Consider the following 23,233-nt stretch of genomic DNA (forward strand, 5'->3'; position numbering starts at 1 on the left):
CTGTGTGTGGGTTTGTTTTTTGTGCATCTTTCTCTGCTGCTGTGTATGCACTAACACAGAGCCAGGCCTGCAGCGAGCAAAACAGCACTAAAAATAACATTCTGCTTCTTACTGTTTGCTTGCAGTATTGGTGTTGATGAAGGCTTGAATAAGGGCATAAAAGTTAGAATGAAGATTGTATAGGTTAAATTTAAGAGGTGCAGTGCTTTTTATTGTCTTGTTTTGTCTCAATTTTGGGTGAAATACTTAAGGAGTAAATTTACTAGGAAGCTCTCCTTTGCTGCTTATATCAGGTGATTTGGATGTAACATAGTTGACAGGAGAGGGAATAAACTAAAAGAAAGATAATTACAGAAAATCACCTGGTAAAGGAAAAAAAAATGTTGTTCTTAGGTGGTCAAGGAGAGAACGCACTGGTGAGGGGCAAGAGATTGGCTGGCACACCAGCTGCTTGGATGCATAGATGGCACTGATTTGAGTAAAAGGCAAGAACAGCCAGATGGAGGGTGCAAAGAACAGGTCAGAGTGATGGGTAGACAGGACCAGGCAGACCAGCTGTCAGGCAGTCTGTGGAAGCTTCGAATACAGGTGTGTTGTGACATTTAACTACCTTTGTGAGGACTTGCATTTGCCTGAGAGAATACAAGACCGTCACAGATGAGGAAATGAAATGAGGCTTGGTGATTGCACACGTGTCTCAGTTAGCATCTGTCATGTCTGGAGAGCATATGTAAGTCATTGTAAAATCTCCTCGTTCTTCTTGAGCCTATCAGTTGTACATGTGGCGAAGCATTTTCAAAAAGACCTTAAAGGAGCAGTTCTTTGAAGAGTATTTATGTAAAGCTAGTAATTTTACAAAGATGTAACATTGCAAAAACAAAAAAAATAGTAAAAAGCATCAGAGTTGTGGAAAGCTAATACACAGTCAGTCAAACCTCCACCTTCTCTTTCTAACCTGAAACAACTCAAAATAAAGGCGTTAATGCTACCTTGGCAAATAATGAACATTTCAAACATTTCTCAATTTAAAAAAATTTCTTTACAGCCAATAAACCTCAAAGTAGTTACATTGGTGGCTCCTGGCTAAATAAATCATCCTCATGTTGATGTCTGTCAGTTATAACTCTGGCAAATAAAGAGTTAGCACTTTAATTTTGGTTCAGAATGTTAGAAGACATGGAAGATGATTGATCCTTTGATATTCTAGGTCTCATAGTTGTTTGGAAAGTGTCAGACTAGTGTACTGCTGATCCATCTGAACAGCCGAGGAGGTGGATTGATATAGCAACTACCCTAAATTCATGTAATCACACTGATGTGGAAAAACATAGAATCTTAAAGATTGTCTGTTAATATAGTGAATATGTATGATCCTAAATAGATTCAGAATAAATTTGTAATAAGTTACAATGTGGGGAAAAAAACCTATCAAATTGCATCAAGTCATTGACTTTCCAACAATCTCTCCACCTGTGGTGACAGTCAAAAGGAACAACTCCCTTTTAAAAGGAAGAAACCTCCAACAGAGCCACATTCAGAGTGTATGGTCATCTCCTATGATCAACTGGGGGTTTGAGCAGACAGGACGTAAGCACAGTTAGCCCAACCAAAGATTGAAGAGTTTAATACAGTGCACATCTGAAAGGGGGTAAAATGGTAGCTGATCTTCCAACGGGGAGCTTCAGAGGCAACCAGGACAAGCAGAGAACAAATAAATTATCTGTTGCAGCACATTTTCACTATATCCCTCTTTTGTCATGACAGACATGTGTTGAAAATGCCTCCTTCCTTGAGAAGTTTTCATGTTGAGACATGCAGCTTGTATCTACAAGCTCATCACCTTTTCACCCACATAAAATTGTTCTAGTGAGACTCTTAAAATATGACATTTGCATGATCTTAACTTGAAACACATCCAGTTTTTTTACATAGCAGGGGAAAAAGAAACCATGAAAAAGTACATTCTGTCTTGTGACTTTTTTTATTTGAAGTGCGTTTGTGGATGTGGTGAATGGTTGTGGTTCACAAGGGCGTCTGACGGACACAAGGTTTCAAAACACTGGTTATGTGCGACATAAAAGACTGTGTCCAGTGGATTAGTGTAGATGCAGTGGATTTCCTAGGTGATCCCACTACAGCACAGAGGATTCATGCCAACCTGTACCATTATGTTTGTGTCTAACATATTTAGGTTCTGTGTGAATAGGTGTAATGCACCACGAACTTCAATCTGAAAGGCTGTGTCTGCCAAAGGGGGCATATTTTCTTTGTCTTCCATTCATTGCCATGGTTACTAATTGGCTTATGGTGCATGTTAACATGCGTCCTTTTCATACTGCTCCTTCCTCTCAGTGAATACATAGCTTTTCTGTCCGACGGGTTAATCCCCAGCAGTCCTACAGAGAGTGGCTTTTTCAGGCTCTTTTCCTTTGAAGATTATTTTTGCGTTTGACCTTGAGGGAAAACTGACCTTTCTGAAATTAAAATTTAATAGAGCCTGCATGTAGCCTGGCCTCTTTTCTGCTCTTCCACCCACTGACCGCTCACTCCGTCTCGCTCATACACACACTCGTGCTCCCAGATCAGTCAAGATGCATTCAGACAGAATCGATAGATGAAATGTAAGTAAGCCGAGACACCCACTGCTCTCCACACTACATCACAGGACCTCACCTGACGGTCTGGTCTCTGTTTTGACAGGTGTTACTGCTCACTCACTGTTTTACTAAAAAAAAAAAAAAAAAAAAACACAATTTATTTCCAGGGTTTATTTGCTACGTAAGGGAGTATTGTGTGGGTCAAGTGTTTTGAGAAAGAGAATATTGAAGAATAATTGTCTCCAGGCTATTGCACCCTTTTCATTTCATAAAGATGAACTTCAACATCAACCGAAAAAGTGGAGCCAAACAAGAGCAGGCAGTACCGAAGTCCAAATTCAAGATGATCTGTCATGAATGCAAAACATTCTGACTTTAAGCAGAAGTCTAGAAAGAAGCCAATCTTAAATTCAGACGAAATGACAAAGGGAGAGGAAATGACAGGGCCATATATACAAAGCTAGGCTGATGGGACGCAGGTGGAAACAGTGAAGATGATCACATTGTCAGAACAGCAAAGAAAGGGGATCAAGAAATATAGTGCCTTGAAAAAGTACTAATAACCTTTAAGTGTTTCCACATTTCGTCCTGTTACAACAATAAACATTAATGTTTTTTCTTAGGATGTTATGAACTAATACCAAGTACAACATAATTGCAAAGTGGAAGGAAAATAATGTAAATTTGTGTATTTATTTACCAATAAAAATCTAAAAATCATCCTGTGTATTTGTTTTCGCCACTAAATTTGATGCATCCTAGTAAAATCACCTACTTAGTGAATATATTCCATCTGTGTGTAATTTTCTCTGTCTAAATCCAGTTACTCTATGAAAGTGAGAGAATATCAGAGCACAAACTGCACCGTCATTTTGTCAGGCCCAAGTAAAACCACGGGTTTTATTCACAGTTGCCCCAACATAAAACCAGCTCTCATTGCTTCTCAGGATGACAAAACCAACTAATTAAACCACTGAAAACTGAACCTGGCAACCCAACACTGTACACTTGTCCACCTGTCAAGCTGCATGTGACCTGCACAGTCAAAGATCAAATAGCTGTGCACCATTCACACATTAACCCACATTTTTATTCTGATCTGATTACAAGAGTCAGTGATTGGAGGGTAGAGTTGCAGCGTGGGGATGAGTCCATCCTGGATATAGGCTTACAGAAAGAACTAGGATATAATTTGGCGCAGCCGTAAAGGCCCAGTGTTTCCGTTCAAATTTAGCAGAGGGGATGAATTAGTGATGCCTCTGAAAGCTCCAGACGAGTGGAAAATGGGGACTGGTGTATAAATAATGCCTATCAGAGATGGAGTAAACATTCAGTGAATTCATGTGCTGATGGGTACTTTGTTACACTGTAACTCATACATGTGTGGGAGAAGAATTATATCTTTTAAAATATTTGCTCATTTTTAAAAAATGTTGTGGCTGATGAAGGGGCATTCACAATGTTAGATAAGAAAATTTAACCACATTTTAACTTGTGTGCAGCCTCCCTCCATCTGTTAGTTGATCCTTCATCCTGTTGTTGAATCATCTAAACAGCTGGAGTGCACACACTCATAGGCAAGCCCATGTATATACAGGTGACAAATTCCAATAAAACTCTGAGCAGTTTTCCAGTGCATGTACATAGACTGTCTGGCATTTGCTCCATGCCCTTGGAGAGTGTAGGGGGCTTCAGCACATCTTTTCCACCCCAGCAAAGAGGCAAATCACTGAGCCCCTTCTCTCCCACCAGGAGCCTACCTGGTGCCCGCCTGTTATCTGACTTCCTCCTCTGCCTAAAGCTTTCTCTTGACTGCCCAGGGTCCTCCCTCTGTTGAGTCACACACACGCATACACACACACACACATGCCAGTCTCGCCATGCAGTGAAATAGGACAGGATGCTGGGCTGGAGACACCTCTCCTGAGTCTCGGTGATGCCCCAGTTTTTCCTGCAACCTACTTTTCTCCACTCACACTGGCAGCCAGACAGCTACCTTCTTTCTCACTGATCCATGCTGACAGGTTGACCGTTCTGAGCTACTCCCAGTGTTGGTTCAGGCTCATCTTTCTTGTTAAAGAAGCAGCAATTATTAGCCGATGACTGTGATCGGACAGGTATCAGCTTGATAAGCCGTGATCAGTGACCAGCATTCAGTCAGATACACCTGGTTTAGGTGTAAGTCACATTTATACACATCAGTCTGAGCTGTGTGAGTTGTGAAGCCAGAAAGAGATGCTTAAGAATACAAACCTTTCAACACATTTGTGAGTTAGTTTTTAATGTTCCTAATCAATAGATATATTTAAAACATAAAAACTAAGCTTCTTGTAAACTAAATCAGCTCCTGTTGTCTTATGTTGACAATGCTCTTATGTGAACCGCTTCCTATGGGAGTAGCGCAACCATGTTTTACACCTCCTGTTTTCCAACATATGTTCATATGCACAGCTTGAAACATTGTATTTTATGCCAAAACAATAACTAACTCTGGCACAGTGGGAAAAGCAGTAATTTTACAATCACTGGTTGATTCCAGCATCTTCACCTGCCACATTCTGCCTATGGGCATATCACTTATGCCCAAGTTGCTCACTGATCTGCTTATCAGTGTATAATGTGAACTCATTTGAATGAATGCGGCTCTTGTGTAAGTGCACTTTAAGTGGTCAGTGTGAAAGACAAGCAGCATAGCAGTTCAGTCTATTTGTTCTCCTGAGAATAGGCTGGTTTACCTGCTTTGATTAGGACTGTGGAGCATTTTATCCAAAGCCAGAAACTCCTGTTGTCATTCTAACTCATTTAAGAGTTAAAATGGTCTAGATGGTGTGTTTTTAGAACATAAAGCACATTTTAAAGCAAACAGTTTAACAAATGTGAATGTCTTGATCTAATCCTAATATTAACACATTATGAGACCAGCAGGCAAGAGCAGAGTCACCCAATTAACCCTGCATATGTTCTGATACTCAGCTCCACTGTGTATTGGTGGAGCTGATACAGAGCTCTACATTACTGTGTCACCAAGTGACTATGAATTCATTCAAGTGTTGAATAGATTCACAAAACAAATCAACTTGAACTAAAATAAAACTGAAATCATTATCTTTGGACCTATTGAGAAACAATATACTGTAGAGTCAGCATGCAGCTTCAGTTGTTACATTACAACCATGCTCCCATGCATTACATGGAGACTATGATGGTGGCGTAGTCTTAATCATTTAATAAAGTGAATTTCCAGGAAAAAAAAAAGGTTGAGAATCATTGCTGTAATTCACTGAGGTTATGAAGTGATGCATTTAATTACACTGATGTCTATTTGGTCATGAGTTTGTAATAACCTTTCAGGGTCCGCAATTCATTCTCTGCATTTAAAATTGAAACAGTATTTGAAAAGGTTTTCTCCAAGCCCTCTTTAAGTATTCTTCTTATCGCGTTTGAAGAAGTCAATTTATGATGACATAAATATTTTTTCAGACTTGGAGGATTGAAGAGCCTGAAACAGATTTAGAAGCGCCAGCCAGCTCTCGTTAGCTGCATTGACTGGCCTTCCGTCAGACTTGGTCTTAGATCAGTACAGTCGATGCTGCTGTTGAGTCGGACACTGATGAGAGGAGCCATGTTTTCTGTGTTCATAGTCAATAAGTCAGGCTTTGCAAAACAGTGTGTGATAAGCTCAGCCTGTTGTGAGCCAATATTGCTGGCCGCAGATAAACAATCTGACAAGAAAACTTTGATTCAAGAAGTGGTGAGCAGCAAACTGTGCGTATCGCCTCCTGCATCCGCTATCAGTGCCAGAGAGAGATGCAGGCTTATTGGATGTTTTTCTGTTTTATTCTGTTCATATTGCTTTTTTGATATCTTCAGTCCTGCAAATAATAATTTGGAGGTTGAGAGCTGAAGTTCTGACTCTCAGAAACTTGTCAAGTATAAATTACACTTAAATCAAATAGGTTGAATGCTTAGCCATGTTAAGTTGGCGCTAAATGCTAATGGCACTGGCCTTGCTGCCACAAATGTGTTTTGCTACCTCTAATGGGTAATGTAGCCGCTCTCTAATGTAACCTGCTGCTGTTGTTAATATAACCCTTTTAACCGCAGTAACACGGCACTCTGTATGCTGCTCAGCATTGCAGCACTTGCGGTGTCCCCATGACAACAGGCAACATCAAAGAACTGAGAGGAAGAGCTGGCTTTGGTGTTGAAATGAGGACAGATGAAAAAGCTGCATGTTTTCAGTGTGAAATTCTCCAAATTATTGACAAATACCTGAGAGGATTTACAAGAAGATTTGCCTTTGACGTAAAGTCGGGGTGGAAAACCTATCCATGAACTCTATGCTAGTCATTCAGTTCAAACACTTCCTCTGAACTTGGTTTTACCGATCTGATTGGCTGTCGGGTTAGATTAAAGTCTACAAGTTCTTACATATGCGGCACAAAAAAAAATTACTTCTGCTCTAATATTGAGGGTAAAAACAGCTGACCTGAACTTTAATTAATTCTCTGCACATATTTAAAAAAGTTCACAGGTTTAAGATTTAAGTCAATATTTCCAGGCTTGCCTGAAAGCTTCTGAAACTGTTTCTTATACTGACTTTGTTCGCACATTAGACTCCAAATTGATATACTGACATTGAATTGGGTTGTAGAATTGTGGCTGCAGAGTTACAGTTTAAAGCCAAGGCAGGAAAACAATAAAAGAAAATTGTATCACCTCTGATAATAACATGAGTTTCATGCTATTGTGTTGCAGCCACTCGCAGTGCAAGAAATGAAACATAGCAACACCTGTTGACGGTAACTGCTACTCGTGTGGCTACGTCAGACCCACCTACATTTGCAAACAGATCCATTCAGAGGCACTGAGCAAGTTAGCTGGTCCTCACAAACACAAAAATCACACAGAGGAACAAGTTCAGCCATCACAACAGAAGGAAATGGTCTCACAAAGTTAAACAAATGCAGTCTGATTTCTGAATGGGAGGCAGAGGCAATCTGTCAGCTGAAATGTGCTTTACAATTCTCTCTGTGTTTATCTATCACTATCTCTCCTCTCACCCTCTGTCTCATTTGGTGTTTGTCACTCTCTGGATCACCCTCCAAACCGACTTTTTTTTTTGTTTACCTTTCAGCGGACCCCATCTTCTGCATTTACGTCCCTCCAGCCCTCTCCTGCTTTAATGTATTTTTTATCTTCTGCTTTTGTTTCTTCCTTCTGTGAGATCGGCACTGGACCAGCCATGGTCACCTTCCTTCTATTACTGTAGGAGTTCTTACTTAACAAAGTTGACCCCTGACCTCTTGGCCTCTAACCTTTCTTTTCTCAGCTGCTTTTTTTTTTGTATCTCACCACACTGTTTCATCTTTTAATCTCTGGATATCAGCTCTGTCAGGAATAAAGGATGGCCAAAGAAGGAGTGAGAACAAAATAATAATTTTTCTTCTGAGCTTTTGTTGAACTGAATGACCTTACAAACCAATAACGGAGTCTGCAGATCGTTTTTACAAACCTAATAAAATCACTTTTATTTCAACGTATCTGTTGAAGTTTAGTCTGATGCCAAGTATCTTTTTTAAAAAAACAAATATTGTCTAAGACAGCTCTGCATTAGATCATTGCTTAGCAACACTAAGTTTACTGTAACTGATTAGTCTGGATTGTGTTATTTTTGCAAGCATTGAGCATGAGAATTGCTTACAGTTAATTGGACCCATCAACAAGATGTAATATTACTACTCACGTGTATTTAAGAAATATAGATACTCTAGGGGTGAAAGAAGCCCTGAACTTGCCCTTTCTATCCTGCAAAAGAGCTATTTTCATGCAAACCCTTAAGCTAAACTTATCTTTTGGATGTGCACAAGTCAAACTGGATTTTATGGGTCGTGCTGACCTAAAGAAAATACAAGAAAGAGATCATTCTCTTGACAGAGGTGTTGCATTTGTTGTGGATGCTCTGAATTGCATTCTGCAGTATGAGCGTCTCTGCTGTTTTTCTTCATGTAATAGAAGCCTTAATCACGGCACCGACAGTAGAACATATCTCATTAGCAGAATCAAAGGCACAACACAAACAGAATTGCTCATCAGAAGCATACAGACTGGCTAGATGGAGTAGCATCAGATGTAGGATTTGTATTAAAGATTCATGGAATATTTCTTAGTTGGCTCACTAAAGTCTCTGTTGTGACACTGCATCAAAAATATTAATACTTTTTTTCACATTTTATTATCTTGTAAAAGCAAGCAGCCAAGCAAAGTACTAAACTGTTGATTTCACAGCACTTGAGGATGGAGGATCTAATGTTTGTTGTGTCATGACTTCAAACAGGTCAAATGACTCCTAATTAATAATAGCAGTAATTAAAGCTTCATCATTTATTTATTTATTTTAAAACAGCTAAATATACTAGAAACCTCCTCCTTCCGTTGTATCTTGCTGGTGGATTACAAAGCAAAAAGAATGATTATTAATAGAAATTACACAATAAGTTTCATCATCACTGCACTCAAATGCACCAATATCTCCATCTTTATTTGCTACTAGAACAACATTTTACAATTACAACTGTCTGGTCTCTGATCAGTGTTTAGCAGCAGCATTGCAAACTGGAGTCACTCACAGCCTTTAGAGCAAGATTTACTGACTCCGTGTTCCAACATCTGCAGTGCATAGCTCCGTGAATTTTGATTAATTTTATTGTGTCTCCACATATAAAAACAATAAGGACTAGTCTGTTTAATTCTATTCTATATACATTTTAAAAAATTAAATGAAGAGATTTTGCAAACTTATTTTTTCATTCTCAGAAAACATTGTAGTGGGGGAAACTAGGGGTAAGCATAAATAGCATAAGATTGACACAGCAACCAGTTCAGCGCAAGAAAAAAACATCGTGGAATTTCATGAAAGAATGTGGCCATATGTGGTATTTTTACTTTAATATCTTTCTTTTTTCTTACACAAAATTCAAGACAGGCAGGACTCATGCCCTACAGCTACTCTGCTTCCAGGTTCCTTGATGAAAATAATTTAGTTTTACCTTTTTGCTTTACTGCTAAGAAGAACAATCTCCTGCACAATAGTTAATTGTAGTTTGTCATACATTTCATTTTTCAAATGCGTCAGATGTTTTCAGCATTTGACAAGTCTCCGGGCAGGCAGGTTTCACTATTTGTTCTACTGAATGCAAGATGTGCATTAGCTTATGAAATAAGCTATATCTTCCATGAAAGTCTGGTTCACAACCCTACCTGCTATACCATAGCATAATGTAATTAACTTTTGAACTGAGGTCTCAAATCCTTTTGCTTCTAACATGATGTTACCTCAGGGCAGGATATAACATTCTTTTAGGATTGGTTTTCAGTCTTCATTCGTTTCTCTGCAATACTTTTGTGGATTTCCGTCAGATCATGTAAAATATCATTTTATTCATTAAGTATTTTTAGTCTTACATTGTGAAGAATTATTCTTTGGTTGTTGATGTATTTGGCAACTTATTGTTTGAGAGATGAGTGATTACCTGCTTTTGCATTTTAACTCTGAAAGCTCCTAACAGTTTGGGTCAGAAGTTTACATACATTATAAGCATGAATGTATTTGTACTTTTTTATGGTTTTAGTTATTTTTGAAAAACTCTGTAGTCATTGGCAGATTTTTGTAACTTTCCCAGTGATATTTAACAAAGCTGTAGTGATGGTGGATGACAGACAATAATTGAGTAGGTATGCATAATCTTTTCCTTTTGTGGATTAGAGAAAATCCATAATATTTTCAAACTTTTGCACCCAAATCATTGAAGCTTAAATGTATTAATCCATGCAGAAAATAATCATTCAAGCATAAGAATCTCTGTCTTACTGTAGGTGTAAACATCTGTCCACCACCGTAGATGCTCACTTATGTTATGCTGGCCTGTTGTAAACAAACATTTTGATAAATACTGAAATCGGTAATTTGCTCTCTTAAAATTAATTAACCATTTTTCACATCTAATTAACTATATCAACAAGCAGAAGGCGAATGGGATTCTGATTTATTTTAAACATGTTGCGCTGCCTGTCATGATCTATCATTGAGCATATTGTTGGAGCTCTGTTATAGACTTCATTTCTTTAAATTGCCAAGTTCATTCTCGACATGAACCACGGTGCCTTACCAACCCCGTGTGTTTGATAACCAAGTAAAAGACGTCCCCTGTGCATGCCTAAATTCCATTTTGTTGTTGAATTGCCTCCGGTGGCGGGATCCATCACAGAAACCAAACATTTCTCCAGAGATGCAGCTTTCAACCGAGGGTCGTTAGTTCTTGTTTGAAGCTTAATTGAACCACATATCAAGGTAATTGTTCCTCAGCTCCTCAACCGCCCTCCTCCTTACCTCAGCCACAGTGGTTCACTTCTCAGCGCACTCACTGCTGCAGAGATAAAGGGCTTCCTCTTTCAATTATCAGCAGACATTACTGGTTTTATCTATGAACGAGCTTCTATCAGCTCTTCAAACCTTTAAAGCATTTTTCCTGTTATGTTGATATACCCATGTTGAAAGTGTGCACCTAACCACACGGACTGGGAATTACCATATCTTGTTGATATGCATGCAGTATGAAAATGTGTTAATAGCTGAATGGATTTTCATCATCAGTGCGCAGGCAGTCAGTGGTGCAAGCTTTAGGGACTCTTTCTATCTCATGTGTGATTCATATTTAAATGTTGTTCTGCTCAACTCTTCTAGTAATTGTGTTTGAACTTTCTTGTTTTGCTTGGAAGTGGATTCACTGAAGCGTTTTGTTGAAAACAGTCTGGTAATCGCTTATTACAAAGACAGGCACAAACACAGTCGCACACGATTACTCATACACACAAACGAGCAAAGCCTGTGACAGGGCCTTGTTATTTAGCACATCCTGACAAATAAGTCTATCACGGGATTTAAAGATAGTCTCCTCCAAGCATCAAACATCATTTTTTTAGGGATATGTAGAGACTTGGAGTTGCGAGAAGTCAAAGGTTTTAGGCATTCAAAGCAAAGAAGTATGCTGAGTGACTTCAGAGGTGAAGAAAAAACGCTTGTTAACTCTGTTCCCTACAAATTTAACATTCATATCACCATAATACATTAATTGACATTTAGTTTAAAATCCACAATCAAAGTAGATCTAAAAAAAATGTGGATATCATAAAAAAGTTCATTATTTTTATCCCTTATTTCAGAAAGGAAACCTAATACATAATATAGAACAATTATACATACATGGTGTTACATAAGCTATTATTTCTTGTAATTGTGATGATCATACAGATAATGAAAACCTACAATTCAGTGTCTTGGAAAATTATGATTTTATAAATATTAAGCTAATTAAATAAAACAACTGAATGGTCTCTCCGGACTCCGAGACCATTCTGAGTTTCTAAATGGTCTCTGAGTCTGGGTCAGTAGGACAAGTCAGCGGCGGTCATCGGGAAGACTGCTGACTTGACAGATGTCCAGCATCCAGTCATCAACATCATTCACAGAGAGAGGAAACTACAGAAGGACTTTGATAGAGAAGCTAGTGGTTTACAGCGTGCTACAACCAAGTATAGTCATTGAAAGTTGAGTGGAAGAAAAAAGTGTAGTAAGAAATGGTGCAAGAGGAGCAAAGAAAGCTGCAGGCTTGAGAGGACAAGGAAGCAAAATCCAGGCATAAATTTGGAGGAGCCTCACAAGGAATGGGCTGAGGTTTAAGTCAGAACATCTGGATCCACTACGCACTGATGAAGCTTACACACATGGGCCGAGGAGAACCTGAAGTGGACTGTTGTTGATGGTGGCAAGCTGCTGAATTTTATCCACAGCTTCGCTGGGAGAGTCAGACAAAAGTGAGGCTACCAGGAAACCCACCAATTACGGGAGGATCTCCCACCAACGTCACCCCAAAAATCTAAAATTGTTGAATATAAATAAGAAGTGTGCTGTTATTAAAAATAGAAACATCATACTCACAATCTAAAGGATCTCCAACTGAGTATAATGGCCTCTAAAAAAATGGAATGTGCATGTGTATTTAACATTAAGATATCAACAGACTACAGTTGCAATATAGTGTATCAATGCAGTACAGACAAACAAATGTGCAAGAGCTGCAAAAATTATTAAAAAATGAATAAAACTGTTTTACATAATCTGATATCTCATATACTGTATGTCATGGTGGGATGTGGCCTCTACTCCTAAAATTAAAAATGAATGACAGGAAGTCTAGAAAACATTATTTTCAGAGCTTATCTAGCATATTGCACAGTCATATCTCTCCAGCCCCAAATTTTGCAATATTGATACTCAATTCACCCACTCAAAACTAAAAGAAACACAGTTGTTGAAATCTGATCATAACATGGGGATCGGTAGGTTTTCAACAGCAGTCAAGTTAGAATGTGGCCCAAAGTGTGTATGTGTGTGCGTGTGCTTGCGTGTATGTGCATTAAAAAAAGATGGTGGCGATTCCTCAGTGTGATTCAGTGTGAGATTGGTTGTGAAGTGAGTGATGATAATGACCTTTCGTCCGCCTGCAGTGCAGGGTGAGAGTAATTCCCTTTACTTTATCAATTTATCTGTGTTTCTTTCCCCATTCCCTTCTCATCACTTGATAAATGTAAATGAGGAAATAACCTATATGCCTTTCTTTTAAGGAGTTCTGAAAAGCCGAAACTGGAAATTGGATTTTACACCAAGTTTCTGGTTTGACAAAGTGATAAACCTTGTATGAGCCAGTGAAGAGGAAATGTGGCCTCTGGATGACCCTAGATGTCAGGATTCAGCCACAAGCCTCATTGTATTTCGCAACACAATGGTTCATTTCTGCTTTGTGATAATCTCACTTGTGCCAGTGACCCACCCATAGTACATTGGTACATTGAACCCGATAGATTTCTGCAGTTTTTTCTTCTTGTAGATAAAACAGGTGGCAACAGGAACTGACTGAGTGACTGACAGACAACAAATGCAACAGAGAAGTTATCAGAGAACCCAGGACAGCTGGCAGGGACAGTTATCTATCATTTTCGCAGGGCACGTTCTAGATTTCAGCTTGTTGGCATGGTTTCACAGTACCCAGGTTTCTATTGTGCAGTTTTTCAAAACAAGGTCACCGCTGCAATTAACATGCTATTCAGAGAGCTGCCATTCACATAAGAGCTGCAGCTTCCATTGGATCCAAGGTTAGCGTTTTTATGTGATCTATTCAAAAAGTCACTATTTGTCCAGCTGGAAGTTGTGATGTGTCTCTTTGTTTAGAACATTCTCAAACTAGATTCAGTATTTTTGAAACTCGCTGAATTTTCTAACAAGTAAAATTCTTTAAAGATTATTTATATTTTACTTTAAACTCTCTCAAAGCAGAGGTGAATAATATTGTCAAATTCTTGTATTTCCTCTTTAAAATGTCCTTGAAGGCTGGTTTATAACAAACATTGATGCAGGCTGGATTTCAGTATTTCAAGTCATTTTTCTCTCAGTATATTCTCGCACAGTGAATTTTCTTTCTCTGTGCCCGTCTGTCTCAGTACCTGTTGTTCCTCCCCCTGCTTATTTCTTGCTTTCCTGTGGTGACATTTGTGGAGGTGATTATAGATGTTTGGCCCATCCGTGAAGAGCCGTATGTTATCTGAGTTACTTCCATTTGACTGGCTGTCCATGAAATGTCAGACAGGACTACAGATGGATGGATGGTTAAGGGTTAGAGGCCTACAGAGGAGATTCTTTCTGTCTGGTTAACTCAATACAGCCAAGCCACACAAGCCCATGACATGTTTCCTACCAAATAAAAAAAAAAAAAAGAGCTCTACCACCACTGTGAATCTGTGGGGCATACATGGAGCTATTTATGGTCAGGGTTTTCCACAAACAACGTACTTTCAAAATATTCATAAGCAATATAGTGTTAATGAATAATTTAATAGAAGTCAGACTGCATATACAACTACATGTTACTTGGCTTTGAAGTAGCACAACCTGAAATGGACGTACAGTAAATCCCTGGTATTCCCTGGGGTTAGGGACCACAGCAGCCTGAAAAGAGCCAAATCCACAAATGTTTGAGACCCCCTCTAAAATGCCTCCTTTAATAACTAAAAACACCCACCAAATATATCTTAATATCAATTAATACGCACAGTGGAAACTGTCTTAGTACTTAGATAATAATCTACTTAATCTGCTCTTTTGTGGGTACAACCTATCAGCATCAAGGAAAATGATTAGTGCGCCTGGATTAGCTGCTTTTCAAACACCAACCAATAAGTCAAGTAACATTGTGTTCAGGTATTTCGGCTTTCCAAGCTGCATTTTCTGTTGAATGTGTTTGATATTCAGAAAATGATTTGGAGTCACATTCCACAGAAAAATCCAGTGAATCTGTGAATGCTTAATTGTAACTAGGTGGGGTCCACTGGATGTGCTTTGATGCTTTGATACACAGTATTTCAAGTGATTTTTCTTTTTATGATTATGACTTGCAGCTGATAAAAATACAAAATTCCATTTATTTAAAAAATGTCCTACATGTGGAAGACCACATGTAGGATTCCTGATTGAACATTTCAGCTAATTGACATCCTCCACAATGGAGGCAAGTCACAAAAGCCCATTGCTAAAATTTCTGTTTTCTCAGAGTGCTGTATCCCAATGTATTAATAAAAACAATTATTGGAAAAATAAAAAAAGTGATAGGAAAAAGCACACAAGAAACGTATAAGCACCAAGAAAGTACTAAGTGCATATCCTGTATAGTACATCAACATATTTTTCAGAATGTCAAAATTTCTATAATAAAAATACATATTGTATTTGGTCCCATATAACATAATAACTTTCAAACTGCAAATTCTTGACATGGATCATATATATATATATAGTCTTTTTCAATAAGTCTAATATATATATGAGTTTTATTTTAAATGAAGTTTAAAAAATAACCCAAAATGTGTAGAAATCAGCTAAATATTTTGTTTAATACAATAGTTACTGTCCGTGTTGCCGAAACTGCCTTGCATCTGATGCAAAAGATCAAATGCAGGACTATCTTTTCTCCTGTGGATTTTTATTACACTTGGGTTTTTTATGAACCTATAGGTTCATGGTGAGTGCTCTATACCTGAAGTTATCCTCACAAGGTAAAAACATGCATGAATATACAAGGAAATGAAAATCTAAGCTTCTGTGTGCAGCAGTGTTGTCATTCTTTCAAATGAGCAAAGCTCCAATTGCTGAGTAAATTTACAGCTGAGTGCAACTTGAGAATGTGTTGACATACATCAAGATGTTGCTTGTGTGTGGGCAGGCAGTGGAAACAAAGACTGTGGGTGTTTTGATCCATGTCAAATGCTGCCATTCTTATATTATTCTATAAAGCAGTTGTAAAAGCACAGTAAGCCACTGAAAGGACTTTAAGCCTCACATTTTAATTAGCTCCTTGCCCCATGAATTTTGTCTGATTTTATCTTTTAAATATTGCAGCAAGCAACTACCAACTAAGAAACTTTACCCATATTAATTAAACATGTAACACTTAAAGTTGTGTCTTTATTTACATGATTTCAGTCGTGTGGTGGCTAAGCCACTGTAAGGGGGCTGTGGTAGAAACTCCTATCTGGAGACATCTAAGGAGAATTAGAAAGGAATCAGGTGGGAGACATTTCATAAAAAGTAATCCACCCGTTAACACTTACCATGTCAATCAACCATCTCTCGTTCTCGCTTTCTCATTTAAAGTCTCTTCTTAAAATGTGGCAATGTGTTTCTTCAGTACATGTGCAGAAAAGGTTCTGACTCACAAAGAGAAGCCGGCTCCAGTTGTGAAGCTGCATTTCACCGCTGTTTGGTTTAATGAGTTCGTCTCGTAGATTTAAAGCAGTAAACAACAAATCATGTTACGTTCTGCCATAGGACAGTGTTTGTCTGTTATCTTGAGCAGCCATAATCACACTGTATGTGTTTATGTTTAGACCATTCATCACACACACCTTCACAGCAGCACTTTGTTCCCGGCAGTTATCTCACCATCTATCTATATGAGACATTATAAATACACCTTGCCGAGACATGGCACTTCAGTGATGGGATGTGACAACGCTGACCGAGCACTGACCTCCCCGCCTGACCTTAGTGTTTGTGTGCAGGATTTGCAGAAGCACGCTCTAACTGTACAGAGGGTAAAAAATATAGTTGTGCGTGTTTGAAAGCAGACAGATGGAGAAATGATTAAAAAAAAACTTCTGGCTGCTCTACATTTGCTGAGAAAATCTCCTTGCCCTCCCTCTGTTTATCCATCTTTTTCATCTCTGCCGAACATTAACTTCTAACATCAGTGGCTGCATCTGCATTCAGACCCGAGGAAATTACATTTAACTTATCAGATGCGTGCACACATATATGTACACCCCTACACTACGTAGCGTAGGTTTTCTTTCTTCCACTGTACTCAAGCCCAGCTTTACTTCTGTGCAGCTTACAATGACTCAAAGATGGTATCATCAGAGACAGACCAGCTTGACTAAATGGGAGCGGCAAATTGACTGTAGTATTAGCAGAGAGGGGCCTCCATCAGATCCTCTGATAGGATCCCATTAAAGCAAGCTTGCAGATGAATATGATTAGCTTTTCATTCCCCCTAATGGAAACATCTTCTGAAAAGGGGAGAAGATAAAATGTTGTGTAGTGATAGGACCTTTTTCCCAGTGATGGGATTGGTATATCCTAATTTGGGTGGAAAGGCCATTAAAGACGTTGGAAGGGGGAATAAATGTTCTCTGTAAATATGCTCTCAGTTATGGTTGTGGACCGAAGTGTCTCTCTGTGTGTGGGTAGGGCTTTTGCTTTGTTGTTGCAAAAACGAAAACACCCTCCACTCAAACAGCCATATATTGGGCTTGTTTTTATGCTGGAAACTGTGACTAATGAGCATGAGGTTTCATCTCCCCTACCAAAATAAACCAAATGGGTTTTTGTGTAGGTGTGTGTGCGCGCGTGCGTGCGGCGTGGGTGTGTGTGTGTGTTTGTTTTTTTGTTTTTTTAATTCATGTGTGGCTATCCTGGGTTTTTACTTTCTCTAACAAACAGCAAGAGAAGTGCCTCATTAAATTATAAATCAGCACAACTTCTAAAGCAGATTATTGTTATGTTTTGGAGAGCATCTTTAGTGCTTTTTGCCAAGTACTTGAACAATCAGCTTTTACACTGGGTGCTTTGTGTACCAGCTTAATCTTTTGTAATTTAGTTGTAAGTTTGAGAACTAAAAGAACTGACAGTACTTTTGAAGTATTGACATGTATATTTTTTTTAAACCGGGTTATTTTTAGGTTTTGTTGCAGAAGGTGTGATGCCTTTCAAAGACTCACAGCTCCTTGTGCACAAGTTGGTGTATTAGCATGCAGCAGTAACCAGCTGATTTAGTAGATCTGGACTCTTCCAACTCTGTAGACACCTATAATGGACCCAATGCATCCGGCCGCAGCCAAATACCTCTCTGTACTTTGCTTGTTGTGTTTCTGTGAATAGGTCTGTAAATGGTAATCATGTTGATAAGTCTTCTAAGAAAATGTTTGTGCACAAAAGAATTACATAAATGCACAAGAAGATGGTAAGGCAAGTTAATTTTAACCTATTTTACATGCAATATAAAAGTGTTTATTTTTTTTAAGTTACAGGGTGAAAACAATATTTTAAAAAATTAAGATCTATTAGATCAATTACTACTACTGCTTAATCAAGTTTGGCTTTTACACTCAGCTAATTATATCAAACGAAAGGCGTTTGGCTGAAAAAGAAATTGCACTTTTACATAGAGCTGCATTGTGATAAATCCACATTTTTCTCACTCTTTTTTTCATTCTGTCTCTGACCTTTAGCATGTTAGGTTTTATGATCTGTGTGGGTATGTACTGTAGGGACAATCCATCCAACAGGAGTAATTAGACATGGGCCACATCAGATCCAATGCTGGTACTGAATTCTGATATTCTGTGGTATTTATTGCAGTAATGATGTAAGTGATGACAAAAAGTCTAATTTCAGCAGGCCAGCAAAATTACCAGATCTCCTCAGAACCTCTCTCTGAACTGCTTAAGAGCTCTGTGATCAGGAAGGAAACCCTGATGATCACAAAGGATCCATCTTACTTCATGCTTCATTCATGCTAGCTCCTCCCATCTGACAGAAGGTGTACGGTTCTTCTATCCAGGAAAAACAACTACAATAAATTACGCAATATCTGCTTTCCACTACTTAATATGATAGCTGCTTCCCTTTTAAAGATTTACTGAAGTAGTGTTAATATTCTCTTTTTTATATGGGTTTTGTCATGCTGTTTTATGTCCATGTATTAAAGGATCTGTGTAATTATGTGAGAATGCTTGTTGATGAAGGTCACCTGTTGGGAGAGAAAATAAATGTTTTTCTCTGTCCTATTAAAACTACAGGTGGTCCAACAAAATATTAGATTGTTACCCTTTTTTGCCCAATCATTGCATATATGTGTGTCCATACTTAGATAATGTAATGCAAACAATTCGATCTATATGAATTATTAATAAAAATTCCTTTAATAAAATACAAGTACTGTTTTCCTTCTTATACACATGCGCAAAACTCTGTACTGTGTATAATTTCCTTGACAAACCCATAATCTTTGTGTGGCACACTGAGTTCAGTTTTGACATGACGTCTACATCAACTTACTGTAACCTCTGTGTTACAGGACTTGTCTGTCATGTACTCTGTGGCTCAGTGGAAAACGGTATCACTCGGTTTTCCCTGTTTCTGACACTCTGCGTTCAATTCTACCACAGCTAATGTGAAAAGACACCATGGAGCCAGATTAATGTGCAACAAGCTGCTTCTGTCTTCCTCGCTTCGCCTCTGCAACTTTTACTTTCTGCTCGTCTCTAAAGCCAAAGTGTTTTAGTGACTCATTGTCTCAGTGGTTCAGTGTGTTTAAGAAAAAACTGGTTTTTGAATGTGTCAACATGTGCTTAACATGTGTTTACCGCAGGTTTTTTTAATACCGATATCATTCAAAAAGCAATATAAAATGAAGTCATTTGCAGCTCTAGTTTTTTTTTCCAACTGAATAACTACATCTTACAGTCCCTGTAAAAAGAAATATTTGTCTTTTTGACATCAAGTCTTTACATATTTACTGCCCTGTTTGTCAGTGCTCCATTTGTTTGCTTATTTGTAACTATCTTAAGTTTAATCCAGTTCATTCAGTTGACCTTCTGCCTCTGAGAAAAAAAAAAGTTTTTTACTCATGAATAAAAAATGAGCACTGTTAGAAATACGTTTTTTATTTTTTTTTTTGTTTTGTTTTGTTTTTTTCAACTTAACTGGTGCTACCTTAGCTTTTGGATTTCTCCTCTTTTGTCTTTTCCACTGTTGGGGAAATGAAAAATTGTAAGATATGTACTGTAATTGAGTTGTCTCTTTTTGAGCACGGGCAAAAAAAAAATTGCTTTTGACTTGCAAATATTTTAGAAATAATTGGAATAAATGTCTTTTGGGAAATGTGCCTGGCATTCACAGTGTCCTCGTCCTTCTCCTCTGTAAAGGTTAATAGTATCAGATCTCACTGAGTGAGTCAGTTGACATAACTGTGTCATTCGGTGATGGAAAAGGTTTGGTTGCAGTCGCCTTTTTTTTTTTCTGGAAAGAGGGGAGATGCAGTCAACAGGTTGGCTTTTATTCTTGTGAGGATTGATGCATGCGGCACAAGCCGCTAAAAAGATGAAAGTCAAATATAAGGAGAGTGACTTTGCAGAAATATTTCAATGATTTATTTATCGGGGTTAGCTATGCATATCTCCATTGCAGGATTTTTGCTAAATTTATTATTTTTTCTCCTTTCTCCTGTGTCTCACAGATATGGCGACATGGTCCCAAAGACGATTGCAGGAAAGATCTTCGGCTCAATCTGCTCTCTGAGTGGGGTGCTGGTAATTGCCCTTCCTGTTCCTGTCATCGTGTCCAACTTTAGCCGCATCTATCACCAGAATCAGAGAGCAGACAAGCGGCGGGCGCAGAAGGTTCAGGTGAACACAGTTTTATTTCTCTTCAGATGGGCCTTAGAGGTTTGGACCTACAGTCTTCCAGGCCAGTAGGGGGCTCTGACAGTTTTATACATCAAACATAGAAGCTCCACAACTTGAAGAGGATCCTGATCTTTTCCACTGTGATACAAGTCAGTTTTGTGTCCAGTATCACCCCTTAAGCTGACATCATTCAGAGATAAAGGGTTGAAGCCATTTATTAAAATGACATGGTCCATTGTTGCTTGAGATTATTATATTCTGATTTTACTGTCAAAGTTTAAGTTTATGATCCAATATTTCACACCTATATAGTAAAATATTCACAGTACTTTCAGAAACTGTTTATAAAACAAATGTTTCACATATATCTGCAAGTGTATTTTCTAGATTTGGCTCATTAACTAAAGGTTAAACAAACAAGTGCAGTGTGTTGTGAAAGCCTGCTGTCAGTTAACGGCTTTTAGAGATATTTTTGTCTTGAAAACGGAGAAAATACAAGATTGAGCTTGGATATGCAAACTTTTAGCAACATTACAGTAATAAATGAGGATCAACAGGCACCTTTTGCAGCAACAGGAAGTTTACAGAGTGTTGATTTGTTTCATTATTTTAAGTACAACTTAAAAGATACACAGCTTCCACATTTAGCTATGCAAAATGTGCTAATGGAGCTCGGTTGCTGTTAAAAAATGTAATGCATTTATCCATCTCATTATGTTGACTTGATTAGTAACATTATGTGGTTTCATAGTGTTACTACTGAAATGTTAAACAAAAAATTTATAAGATGATCTAAAACAGAAAACTAAGCAATATCACAAGTCTTTCAAAAATAACATTGAAAACTATAGAGGTTTTTTTTTCTCTTATCTGGATATTTATTCATCATTTTGATCTTAATAAATAGACTTTAATATAAATATGTGCATGTGTGGTATTTATTGTATTCATTTATTATGGTATTTAAGGTTTTTAAAACTTTGTTGCATCTTGAGATCAGTAAGGGCCCTCTTTTTTTCCCAGGACAGTTGTAACAAGGACCATAATCATGAATTTTTCACTCTTTTTTGCCTCATTAGGTGTCTTAGGTAACGATTTTTCTTGAATTTTTTTGATGCCAACTAAAAAACACAAAAAATCAATAAAGCTGATTATTATACTTACGATATGGCCCTTTAGACCCATTCACAGTGGTGCCTGTGGATTAGTTAAATTAGCTTTGTTTTATTTTTTGTGTTGTGTGTTCAGTGTAGCTAAGTAAGGTGCTAGAATCATGGTTTTTCACCAGCTGAACCCCAGCTTTGGGGCACTAGTGCATCCTTCTTCTGTTCTGCTTGAAGTATCACTTAGCCAGGTGTCTTGAACAACCAGAGGCAAACTATAATTTGCTATTTATTATTAAAGCTGCAAAGAGCCTGAGCTATAAACATTTTTTTCCCTTCATGCAAATCAAGAGAGGCAAAAGTGCTCAATAAAATTGACGCAAAATTTTATATGATATTCAAAATGAGTCATCATTTGGTTTTATGTCAAATAATGATTATCAAGTTGCTCTAGACCAGGGGTGGCCAACCAGACAAAGACCAAGAGCCACATTTTTTACCAAGTTACCGCAAAGAGAAACATCATATGCATGGGCACACATGAACATCAACCCATCCCTTCCTCATACTCATACTTTTGCTCAGCCAGATTTATTGTAAATTTGTCTGATATTCTGTGCTCAACAGTGTGGCGGGACAGTTGGACGTCTGATACCATTCGTTTTAGTTTATCGTTTTCAGGAGACAAGATTTCAACAACGTCACAGAGGGATTTTTTAATGAACTCCCCTTCACTGTATGGCTTTTTGGCCCGTGCAATGTTCCAAGCCAGTTGATATGATGCAAGCGTTACAGTCTCTGAGTGCTTTGTACATTTTTGGAAAAACTTTGCCTGCTTTTCTGTCTGACTTTTCAAGGTAACCAACTTGTGCTTGCAAAGTTCAGTCCCTTTTGAAAATTCCTGGTCGATGTTAGCATGGAGTGAGCTGAAGGTTTGAAGCCTTAAAATGCGACAAGGACACCTGACATATAAGGCGGAATGGCTTTCCACTACGTTCAACAAAAAAATATAAATTCTCTCACTCTGTCAAAAACGTCCTGTGTTCATCTTCATATTTTCGTTTTCCTGTGCATTTTTTCCCTGCCATTTTGAGCGCGAAAGGTTTACTCAAATGATTTTACTCTTACTGAAAAACTGCGCACATGCGCATTTGACGAAAATACCGTATTGCACTCAAGCGAAGCGAAACTTGGATATTATAGCGACCCTACAGTATGTGCTAAATGTTACTGGATGTTACGCTGTCTAGAGATTAAAATTAGAGTGTATGATTTCCCATTGTCCGCGAATGCATCAGGATGGATGAGAGAGCGAGGGGGAGGGGAGTGAGAGTGAGGGGTGAGCGGAGGTTTGTGTGAGAGCAGATGGCGAACGACTGGAAAGAGTAAGGCTGCAAGAGAAACAAAGACTGTTTTTTGTTTGTGTTGTTTTTGCGTGGTTACGGCCAACAATAATGG

At 38.2% G+C, this 23,233-nt stretch overlaps 1 protein-coding gene across 1 annotated transcript in view; it reads left to right on the forward strand.

Annotated features, from left to right (window-relative positions):
• LOC102217967 (potassium voltage-gated channel subfamily D member 3) overlaps positions 1-23,233 on the forward strand; it is a 108,979-nt gene that overhangs the window by 64,083 nt on the left and 21,663 nt on the right. The window contains exon 4 of the mRNA XM_014473383.2: positions 20,504-20,672. Coding sequence (XP_014328869.1) covers positions 20,504-20,672 — 169 coding nt within the window. The remainder of the gene's footprint in view (positions 1-20,503; positions 20,673-23,233) is intronic.

Source organism: Xiphophorus maculatus, chromosome 1 (genome assembly GCF_002775205.1).
Source record: "Xiphophorus maculatus strain JP 163 A chromosome 1, X_maculatus-5.0-male, whole genome shotgun sequence".
NCBI classification, from domain to species: Eukaryota; Metazoa; Chordata; class Actinopteri; order Cyprinodontiformes; family Poeciliidae; genus Xiphophorus; species Xiphophorus maculatus.